Raw genomic sequence first — 12136 nt, forward strand, 5'->3', positions numbered from 1 at the left:
TGCAGGAACAACACCAGAAGCCAGAGATGCATTGATTCGTATGGTGAGGGACGGTGCAAGGACAGGAGAACAGTGTTTGAGGATTGCAGCTGGAACCTGGTCGCTGCCTGCAGCTTTGCGCACGTCGATGTTGGAGAGCAGCTTAGCGATCTCTTGCACACTTGCTGGAGCAAATTCTTCGAGGCATTCCTTCTTCGTGGGACCCAATGGGGCTGAGAGACGGAGTGGTCTAGTTGGGTCTGACACAACACCGCTGAATTGGTCACTGAGCTGTGAGACACTGACGGCTGGTGGAACTGAGGACTTGTTACAACCGCTGAGGTAGTTGATGGTCTGCCAGGTTTTTCGTGCGTTGGCCTGACTAGCAGCAAGAAGGTCCCTAAAGTAGGTGGCTCGGAGATGTCGTGACATACGCTTGGCTTCGTCTCGGGCAGAAGTGAAGACGTTGCGTAGAGCAGGGTCTGCAGGTGATGCTTTCCACCGTCGATGGGCCGCGTCACGTCGCTGGACTAGGTCATGTAGAGCTGGCGTCTTCCAGGGGAAGGATTTCCGGGTAGGAGCTTTTGGGCGGTGTAGACGGATAGGAGCATGAGTGTTCAAGGCAGCGACAAGTTTCTCCAGCCACATATCCCACATTTCATCTTCCGTCCGCGCAAAGCAGAAGTTCTCTAGATCGCTATTTGCTGTAAGCTGAGGGTGCTTGTAGACAAGTGTGCTGCATCCGTCGATAATGTAGAGGATGTTGCAAAATCCGCCATTAAAAAAAAAGTTAATTATCGTATCCGTTCCCGAAGTGAACTCACGACGGCCGCTAACACCCGATAAACCCTAGCGGCAGATGCAGCGCCTAACGGTGGGGGTGAGTGGATAAGTCCATAAATCCGCCATTAGCAACATGGAAAGCAGGGAGTCGTAAAATACCGTATTTTACGACTCCCTGATGGAAAGGTTGCAAACATTGACAGCAGCCAGGCTGGCGCCACCACCAACCCACCGTGTACGGCAGCTCCTGCCTTTTAAAAATAACCTCCACATCAAGGTGCGTGACCTGATTGAGGAGGCCACCGAGTCCAGATTGCGCTCCAACAATGTCATACTGCGTGGCCGGCCTGCAAGACGCCAAGAGCTCCCGGGATCCTGTCCGAAGATCTTGCGACTCTAGTGCCGACACTGGTGCCCAATTTAGCCGCCGTGGACGTGAAGTCCGCATCGCGTATCGGAACGCGCGGTTCAAATAACGCAAGCACCACTGCCCGCCAAATAAAGCCGCGGTTAGTCCACGCAGCCCTAACTGAGAGCGGCAAGGCAACCCTGATAAGGCACCGTCGCGACGCTACTTACAAAGGGGCTAATGTTTACATTCAACACGATCTGACATGGCCCGAACAAGCACGGAGAAGGGCTCTGGTGCCCAAAATGAAGGCCCTCCACAGTAAGGGTATACAGTGCCACCTGCCGCGCGATACAATTATCTCCGGAGGCAAAGTGCTCACAGATGAGGACATCGAACGGATGCTACATGACCATGACGCGACCCAATAGGACACACCAAGGGCATCCCCAGCATCAACAGCTACAACTCGCAAGCTAAGTATTGCTCATATTAATGTATGTACTTCGAAGTAAAAAATTGGTTGTGAGCAACACTGGCTCACACTCAAATCACTGCTTTTCACCAGAAAAATATTTTATTTCAACGTTTCGGTCATGAAATAACCATCATCAGGAATGAAGTGGGCACACCGGTTAGGATGGGTTAAAACGTTGAAATAAAATATTTTTTCTGGTGAAAAGCAGTGATTTGAGTGTGAGCCAGTGTTGCTCACAACCAATTTTTTACTTATGAAGCTGCGTGATGCGTCCTACAAGATTTTAAATCGTTTTACTTCGAATAAATTGCATGAGATCAAAATCACAGTTCTACATGCTCATAATGTTGATGTATTGACCCTCACTGAAACATGGTTGACCGACACTGTTCCTGATAACTGTATAAACATACCGAACTACACCGTGCACGGACAGGACAGGCAGACTGGGAGAGGAGGCGGTGTCTGCATGCATTTTTTTTTTACGAGAAACCACGAACCTCCAGAACAGAATACTGCATGATAGAGGTGGTTGCAGACGCAACTGTGGTGGTGAAACTGGAGCATCTCCGCCGACCTGAGGTCTCGGCTTCAGCGACACTTCAGTGCACCAAAAACTGGGGAGTAGGCACAGGGGGAGGGGAGGGGGGGGGGGGGAGTGCATTTATATAGAGGAAGGAAAAACGGAAAGATGATACATGTACATGTGATAGAGTAAAAAATAAAATAAAAAGGGGGGGAGCCAGGGTGCAAGCGGAGAGGGTGTTCAGGGAGTGTTCAGAGGGCATCTGTGGCTGAGCGCCAGTCTCGGCTGCGGAGAGACTTGTAGGCGCCTTCCTTGAATGCCTGCATTCCCTTCTGCGTGGGAAGGTTGCGTAGCAGGGCAGATGGGAGACGATTCCAGTCTTGGATGTATGTTAGAGATGAGTATGATAATCGGAGATTACACCACTCATCAGACGTGGAAGTGCTTGCTGTGCAGATAAATGTATGCCAACAACCATTGGCCATATTCGGCGTTTACCGAGCGCCAGCGGTACCTGTAAGCTTCTGGTCGATCCTCACTGGCTTGATCGACGACTCGCTGAGACGTGCACCAGCCTCCACCTCCTCTATTGTTCTCGGAGATTTCAATGTGAATGTACAAGATCCTAATCATACACAACACTACTCTCATCTACAAACACTCTGTAGCGATTTCGACCTCCGAAATGTTGTCACCTCACCAACCAGATATCCAAGCGGAACAACGATAGATCTAGTATTAGTACCCAACTCCACTTTCACCACACCACCTGCAGTACTCAGCGGGACTGATATACTAGTAGTCTTCAGTAGATAGGCGTCAGCCTTTGGGTAATCCTGAAATGAGCCAGAGCACGCCAAAATATGACCACAGACCAAAAATTCGATTTTCAGTTTTTGTTCAAAAATGATCTAACACACCTAGTGTTCACTGTCTGAAAGTTTTGGATTGATCCGACGTGTCTAAGTGTTGCTACAATGGTATTATATGCAGCACTGTCGAAATGGTGAAATTCTATGTACAGCAATGGGATTGTCATTTTTCGGCACACAATTGATATGCCCCTTGGTTCATCCTTTCCCCGTCGGTTCCTCGGTCCAGGGTCTTATAGCATGAGCTGACAGGTACTCAGCCACATCCAAATTGTCTATAGGCAGCTGAACTGGGTGTCCGAAATACCTCCTGTTTGGAGCACCACTGGAGAACCGCCAGCGAAAACACGGTCAACATCTGTAGACGGCCGAAGAAGTTGGCAGTCCATGTCCTCTCCATCACACTCCACCTGTACTTTCAGATATACAGTATACACTGCTGCACACAGTCTTCCTCACTAGACGTCGCACTCATATTCCCCACACCAAAGCCCATCTGCACACGGTTTTCTCCGCTCGCCAGAGACTACTGCTTTCGCTGCATACTGCTCATGCTAGCGATGTTCCGCATAAGGGTACTCAAATTATCGATTTGAGCAAGTTGAGGTAGCAGCAGAGTCCAGTGATTGTTTTTGCACTTGCAAACAATACTGGCATTGTCCCGGATATGTGCAGCGATGTCCATTCTGGCCAAATCATCGGCCGACTCACCTCGCAAGTCAGTGTCGATGCCAATCGCTTGCCAGGTTGTCATCAGAGTAGAATTCCTCGTCACTGCAGAATGAGATCATGGGACTACCAGCATCAATTCTTTTTACGCTCAATGAAAGTGTCGCCCTCAAATGACTCGTCGCTGTAGCCATCATCGTCTTCCTTCTGTTTCCGATTCGAATCCTCAAAATATTTTATCCTGCGCATGGAGTGCAATGATGTCGTCTTCTTCCGCTCCGCAGTACATTACTACTACTAGGCTCTTCTGTCGATACATCGATGACGATCAGTTTTAGGCGACTCAGCGCAACATGGAATACAAACTCTAACAAATAAACTTACTTGCAACAAAGAATTTCATCCGGAACAGTCCAGTCGACCGAGGAGAACAACAACAGCGACTTGCGTTGCACTGCACTTCGTGTTTTTTGCCGCGGAATTCAAATCGCGATTATCTCGACTTTTTCAAAAAAAGCTGTGGTCATGTTTTAGCGCGCTCGGGCTCAAATAAAGATTATTATAGTAGTTCGACTGTAATAGACCGATCCCCTTATTATACTGGGTTCGAGCACGGGGGCAACCTCACTCGCGATCGAGCTAGTTTTTGAACGTGACAGCATCTTTGACAGTGTGTTTCAGGTTTGTTTTGGAATGTTTTCTGCTTAGTTCAAGTGGTTTGCGATGGCTTCGGGCGGTGCTGAACCTCCTGCTGGTAGGAGCAGAGTCTCCGAGAGAGACATGGACTGTGATGCAGCTGCAGGATTTTTTCAAGGCGCGGGAGGGAACGATCTCGGGCCACAAACAGGAGTTACTCCAGAGGTGAGTTTTTTTGTTGTTGAAATATTCGAATCGCGAATCGTGTTGTGAGACTTATTTTGTGCCTAGGCTACAGCAGACCGTATTTCTTTCTCCTTGAGATCGGTGCTGAAGATAATAGTAACCTTTTTCTGGTCTGCCTTTTCCTCTCCAGAGCCATCTTCTATGAAGGTAACCGTGGTGCTGCCAAGTCACCAAGTCGCGATCGCGATCAGCAGCCCTGAAGTGGAAAAATCGATTTTCCAACGATCTGGTTGGACATCAGCCACTAAAGTACTTCTGATTTGCCTGTAGTGACAACAGCAGCCATCCTTGGACACCTTGCAAAGACAGGAAAAGCCACTGGTGGAAGCGACTGCTATGAGGTGACGATAGCAGTGGTGATCGCTGTTTTGTCAAGTCGAAGGGCTAGCCAACCCAGAGGAAGCATTAAAAAAAACGATGAGCAGTGCGTGGTATTTGTTGAGCGTGAAGATCTAGAGGAGGACAGTGTAAACACATGGAAGGAGTGGATGGTGTTTGAAGAACAGTGTGCTGTCAGCCGGCTGGTGGTCTTTGTCAGCATGTATTCGTGCTGCTTCTTGTGCTGGAACACTTCTCGCCCAGGAAGGCAGATTGCGTGCTCCCTGGCCCTCAGTCGGCAATGGGGCATTTGTTCCAGGAACATTACCCCAGAGCCAGTGATGAGTCGTACCTTTGAAGGGTCGAAGCTTGCTGTTAATCGCAAGCGTAGCGCAGTGGATTGCTCCCTCTTCGAAGTACGAGGGCCAAAGCTTGCCGCTGTCTGCAGCAAAGTGTGTGTGCGGTTCTTTCGAACCTATGAATATACCCCCCCCCCCCCCTCTCTCTCTCTCTCTTAGGAAGACTGCATGTTCAGAGTGAACTATTTTCTAGTATATTTAATGTGAGACGGGCTGTTTACGCCCAGGATCAAGATACAGTTTTTTTCTGTTTCTATACCTTCCTAATAAAATACATTGTGACAGAGCTTTCGGTCATACTCCGCTGTACTACATCCTCAACCCGCCACCACCATGCGCTCTTGGTCGAACTAATGCACGAAGCATAAACACACCAGCACAGCAAGGACACTTCCGTTGACAGATATTGTTTACGCCTCTAGACAGCTGTTTCGTTTCTTCGAGCTCATCGTTAGAGGAGGATAGTAGCAGGATATTAATGATGATATAATAAGGTGATAGACGGTTTATGGTCCGATATTGATGATTGGAGATCTAAGAAAGCAATGACAGTGATAGCGAAATGGATAATATTATCATGATTATATGCCAGTCTGGTAATGCGTTGTACTGGTGGACAGTATTGAAATCATCACTGCATTCGATGCAAATATTGGTATACCTTGGTTTCAGTATTGGAAAAAAAGAGTAAGAGAACCTGGTTGATTTGGTTGCATCTGCGACTGGCTACCGGGTGTTGTGATCAGCAATGTTACCATGGGAGAAAAAAAGAGCGCAAGGATCTGTTGGGTCTTGTTGTGCCGTGCCGGTGCGAGAACCCTAAGTGCATGGCAAAATAGAACTGTTTCATCCACAATGCAGAATGTCTTGCGGTACATGGCATTGATGACTGAACATCTCACCAGCTCGCCCAAATGGGGATCATGCCCAAACGGAGGAACAAGACATCTTTCCAGCTCATCTAGTTATATACCGTGAAACGGATGATTAACTTGTGCCACGCATGCCAGCTTCTGTTCCATTCGGCCCAGGCTTAGACACATCAATGCCAATAGCAGCTGATCCTCCATAACATGCTCATTGGCGATTTACGGCCACCTCCAACTGTATCCGCCGTCCCTCAGCTTCCGTCTTCGCAGATCTGGCGCGGCGCAGTACATTTTCTCGGCTAGGCTCAAAGAAGTCCCACAGAGCGGTCCAAACACCTGAAGGCAAACCAGTCAGAAACTGGAGCGGCTCAGAGTCTTTCTTGATGTTATTGTACGTAAGCTGTTTTTCGGCTTTCTTCACCCCAGTCCTCACATCGTCCAACTGCTCCACGAGACTGTGTACACGAGCTCTACTTGCTGCCAGCTCCTGATGCAGATGCTGCACTTCCATTACAGGACCAAACTGCACTAAGCCAGGTTCCTTTCCAACACAAAGTACCGTTGCCTCTCAGCAAAATACTGGTTTGGGAGCATGGGGAGCTCGTGATGCAGACGCTGCACTTCCATGACCGAACTGCACTAGGCTCAGCAAATACTGTTTTGCGAGCATGGGGAGCAGGGCGTCCAGACTCCACTCTCTTACGAAAAGCAAACCTGGTACCGTAGGACAGCTGTTTGGGTTCCTGGACTCATCCTGCCCTTGTAGAGCTGGGCAAAACGATTTCGATTTCGGGATCGAAATGATCGCTGCAACTCAAATATTCAGAGTGACCCTAAAACTACGTCCTTCCTCACGGGGCATAGCCTGGATCCGCTCGCTCCAGGCCGCTGTGGCTCCACACGAGGAAAGGAGTGAAAAGACTTGTTTGCTTCGTCCTCCTGTTCTGACAGTGAGGAACGCAGCAATGATCCTGAGAAGGCATCCTGAAGTCGTAAAAAGGAAGACGTCTAAACAAAACAGCTCAAATCAAAAGTCCTTGTGACATTTTTGTAGACAGGCTTGCACTGCATGTAGATTTCGCGTGCTCTGCACTTCGCATGCGAGAAGTCGCACGCAGCCGAGGTGAGGTTGGTCGCGTGTGTGCTGCAGGATCCCACGCGACTGCGGAGTTGCCCCCTTGCTCGAACCCAGACAATAATAAGGGGATCGGTCTATTGCGTGTGATATTTGATCTTATTTCAGACCATAATCTGGTTCATGTTCATTTCACCGTCCATTCTGATGCTCAGCCACACCAGACGAGTAGACAAATACAGATACGTAAGCCACCAGTTCGGTCTCTGAATATCATAGATTTCCAAGAAACGGCCACTGAGAAAATGTTCAACCTGTTCCACCACACTAGTGCCTCATCGCCAGAGTCTCTAAACACACGCATTGTACATTGGCAGACTTCAGTTCAGGGTGCACTAGACGAGCATTGCCCTGTTAAACGTGTGAATATCAAGGAAGCATACGCTCCAGCCCCATGGATGGATGATGAACTCCGCCTTCTATTGTTTAGGCGCAAACGGGCGCACCGTGCAATGCTCAAACACCCAGACCAGTTAGATCTCGTACAACAGTTCAGAGCACTTCGCAGGCAATGAAAATACCTAACTAGAAAGAAACGGTCGACATACTTCCAAGAACAACTTGTCTGCCACAGAGGCCACCCAAGAGAACAGTGGGGTATTAGAAACAGAATACTTGGCAGAGCTAAAGCAAATCAGGAACCTGCTGCTAATGTCTCCGACATCACAAAGACATTTGCGAAAGTCGTGAACGATCCCTCGATTTCTGATAGTGCACGTTGCATGCCCCACGGCCCTCTCCCTGAATACTCATTAGCTCAGTTTTCATCAGTCAGTGTTCCGGAAGTGCAATACTACATCCAACGCATGAAAAGCCGTAAAGCCACCAGACCAGACAATGTTCCAGTTGCTGCTTACAAGTTAATCAACGATGACATCGCTCCTTCACTATCCAAGTTGTTATCTGAATCTCTGACGTCTGGTGAATTCCCAGCTCCGTACAAGTCAGCCGTGCGGTGATAAGTCGGTCTCCTCTAACTACAGACCAATATCACTGCTTCCCCATATGTCAAAGTTACTTGAGCACATAGTGCATGATCAACTCGTACGCTACATCCAGGCTGTTGGTAACCACCCAGGAGAATGAAAGAAAAGTTAGGAAGAGTCCGAGAAAGAGAAGAAAGACGTGTGCGACCATAATCGTCGGGAATTGAACCTGCAACCTCTCGATTGGAATCGACTGCACATACCACTGCACCATATGGGACACACACACACACACACACACACACACACACACACACACACACACACACACACACACACACACACACACACCTGTCCTGAACATTGCCGTTTCCGGTTACATGTCCCCTCGTGTGAGGGGCCGACAGACATGGAGAGCTGGGTGGAACTTGAGGCCCTGTGTCGCATCAACGTCCTAGCGAGATTTCCTAGCCATTTCATTCATACATTTGTTGCAGTTGTGTAGCTGCAATCCTCGGGTTGACTTGCAACAACGATCGCATTTGCTGCAGTGGGCTCTGCATCAAGGTAGGGCGAGCCGCTGGCGGGTGTCACACGATGGTCCTCCGACTCCAGAAGCGGTGGCTTGGCCGTGCACTGGAGTAGCAGATGGGGGCAAATCCAGGCATTTGTGGACGGCCAGTCCGCCAGGGCTGCGAAACCAGCGAAGACATGCGGTGCATTGCCTGCTGCCAGCCGGGTCTGCTACAGGTTTGCGACGCTCTTCAGTGCACTTGTGGCGTGGCAGCACACACACACACACACACACACACACACACACACACACACCTCAGACCTCAGACATGCCCATCGCGGAAGCATACACACACGCACGCACGCATGCACACACACACACACACACACACACACACACACACACACACACACACACATGAACACACACCTCAGACCTCAGACCTGAACAGCTATGTTAGATGAAAAGGCGACGAGGAGACAATAACTTTATTAATGCGATTAATAGTATAAGTGAAGCGGACATTACAAAATGATGAATGAGAATACATGTATCTAAAATGGTTGTTCCTAATCGATTTTCTTGAGACTATCATCAGGGAAAAATCGTCTCACAATAGAGGCTATACGGAGAAACAAACTACTTATAGGTTATAGGATAGTGGTAAGTATACAAGGTGAGGTGTGAAAAGAAAAGATACAGTGGGAGAGAAGACGAAAGAAATTAGAAGAAAAGATGTGAGAGTGTTCCGACGGTGTGAGCTACTACAAAAGGTGAGTGAAATGAAGGCGTGGAAGCAGGTGAATGTGATAGAGTGCTTCCTGCTTCCACGCCTTCATTTCACTCACGTGATACCCTACGCAGCACAAGGGTAGCGTGATACCCTACGCCAACGTGTGCGCTGCATGAGTAGCGTGATACTCGCCAAGCGCTTTTGATGTTGCCTAGCAACGTGTTTCTGTCTTTCCTGGGCCCCCAAATGCATGTTGGGTGGCCCTGCGCATGACTGCACGTTGTCATAGCAACCTTTGAAATCTTAAGCCGGTTACCAACAAGCTAGGAATCAGACCAAGCCGCCGAATGCCAATTCCGCGTTGGTCAGCTGAATGACCTTAGTATGGTATTCAAGCGCTTCAGCTACATGCATGTAGTTCGAATGCATGCCATTCGTATGTTTGTATTCCCTTAGTGACACTGATAAGGGTTTGAATCGCATGCAGTCGCAAAAGCTATGGGTGGCATGGTGCCATAGGTGAGAGCAATAGCACCGCAACTAAGTGGAGCAGATAGCTTCTCATAAGTATCAGAAGCGTGCGTGCACAGTCAGTGCTAGAACGTGAGTGCGTGCGTCCGCGAGTGGGCGTACCAGTGGGTGCGCAGCGTGTGTGCATGCGTGCATGCTTGCACGGTGTCAGAGTGCGGGTGCGCGTACGCATGCGTGTGTGCATGCATGTGGGTGTGCGCGTGCGTGTGTATGTGTATGCGGGTGCGTGTATGTGGCTGTGCGCGCTTGCGGACGGTGAACAGTTACTTTCCACAGCGGACATAGTGCTTGCAGCAGGCACTTCACCATCTGCCGAGTTTCATGATCTCGGATTCGGTGAAGCCGCTCAATGCTCCTGTGGTTGCGGGTCCGGCTCTGAGGCCTCGCAGTGGATACTGGTTCGGTGGGTACCCTGGGCTGCTCAAGAGCTGACGGATTAGACGTGTGAGTCTTTGTGCAGCCAGGAAATTGCCACAGCTTTCGATGACCAGTGGTCTATTGGGCAGGTTGGGGCGTCTGGAGAGATAGGTATGCATGGCTCTGACCGGGCAAACCGTTGAGTTAGTGGTTGTGAGCCGGACGGAGTGACCCTTGCCGAGTTGGTCGGTCTTGGACTTCTTGATTGTGACCTGTATGGCCTGCGGCGTGATGGAGAGGTCATTTGTTCGGAGGCCCCCGTCTGACATGGTTGTGGCGGTTGTGGAAGTGTATTCGCTTGCCCGGAGACAGGCGAAGAAGCCCAGGCAAATGGCTGCCCATGCCATGGCTCGGTCGGTAGCGTTGAGATTAGACCTAATCAGGGCGTTGCGCAGCCATGTGGGGCCGGAGGATTGGCTTGCTGGCGCTCTTAGTTCGGTTGGCCTGTGCGCGTGCCACTCCTTTAACTGCGAGGTCCACTCTTCGCGAAGAGAGATCTTTGCCGTTTTCTTTGGCAATTGCCCGGTTCGCCGACACATACAAGCGGACGGTTGACGCGGCATGTTGACGTGCCAGGTAGGCTACAAACGCCAGCATGATGGTGTCTGTAATCACCTTGGTGCCGACTAGTTTGCAGAATTGGTGCAGTCGTTTCCAGGCTGTCGCGCATGTGGCGCTCAGGCACCACAACATCAACAGAGACTCGACCAACCCGCTGTGCTGCTGTTGCTGCTGCTACTGTTGGGAGTGTTGGCTGTGCACGTGGAGGTACCACTGGTTGCAGACCCATCGATGTGGTCAAGTGGCTGTGCGCGTTCAATATGCAAAGCCACACGGCGACGCTCACCGCCATACTTGCGCTCTAGCAACTTCTTAGCTGCGTCATAGGCTGATGGTGAGTAGCCAAATCGCTCGATGGCTGTCAGTGCTTCTCCTGCCAAATACTGCCTCATTCGCAACAGCTTGTACTGAGGGGTGGCGGGTGCACTATCTACACATGCCATGAAAGCTTCTCGGAATGACTCAAACGTACGTTTGTCACCGCTGAATATCGGTATGCCAACTCGTTGTAGCTGCTTTCATGGCTCTGCACGAGCCTGGTTTTGTTGCATTTGAGGTAGCCCTGTTGCATACATTTGATTTCCAATATTGGATGGTGTTGCATAACCCTTGGCTGTTGCATGTACCCGGAAGACATCTGTGGTTGGTCGGTATGCCCATATACATTAGTACCTGTAGAAGCCATTGACATTGTGCTCATAGGCGGTGCCTGCCACTGGATACATGACTGGGGCGCTGCCATTGACACTGGAGGCTTTCTGAAAGAGTGTGGATTAGCCTGTGTACGAACACTGTACTTAGTATTCACTGTAGTATTCACACTATGCGTACTGGTTGAGTATACAGAATTGCTTGGAAGAACATTGCTACTGCCAGAAAGTGCAAAACAGTTGGATGCACGCAGCAGCACAGCTAGCAAGAGAAAGAGCCGTGGATGGGTTTGATCCTGTTTTTGATGGCTGTGGCCATCCGTTGGCCAACGGTCTCGTGTGAGTACGGCGTTTGTTTGTGCTGCCAGCTCGCGTCCGGCGTTTGTTTGTGCTGCCAGCTCGGGCCCGGTGCGCGAGTGAAACCGAACCGTGACAAAGGCTTTCGCTCTTTAGTGCTATTGACTGGCTTTTCATACGATGCCGATTGATGTCTAGAGACATGCTGTCTAGCCTTCCCCTGGTACGCATTCACGGGGCTTTGTTGAAGTTCGTGCCGTGAACTGCCAAAGGGAATTGTTTGAATGG

General features: G+C 49.8%; 1 protein-coding gene across 1 annotated transcript; it reads right to left on the reverse strand.

Moving 5' to 3' along the window:
- Positions 1 to 10225: 10225 nt before the first annotated feature.
- Positions 10226 to 10903, reverse strand: LOC135806043 (uncharacterized). The gene has a single exon (XM_065320182.1). It carries the CDS (start codon positions 10901 to 10903, stop codon positions 10226 to 10228), a length of 678 nt encoding a protein of 225 aa, XP_065176254.1.
- Between the last annotated feature and the right edge of the window lie 1233 nt (positions 10904 to 12136).

The sequence above is a fragment of the Sycon ciliatum genome, chromosome 1 (genome assembly GCF_964019385.1).
Source record: "Sycon ciliatum chromosome 1, ocSycCili1.1, whole genome shotgun sequence".
NCBI lineage: Eukaryota > Metazoa > Porifera > Calcarea > Leucosolenida > Sycettidae > Sycon > Sycon ciliatum.

Coding starts and splice junctions, on each gene's coding strand:
- LOC135806043 (XM_065320182.1), bottom strand. CDS start 10,903: ATGCCGCGTCAACCGTCCGCTTGTATGTGTCGGCGAACCGGGCAATTG.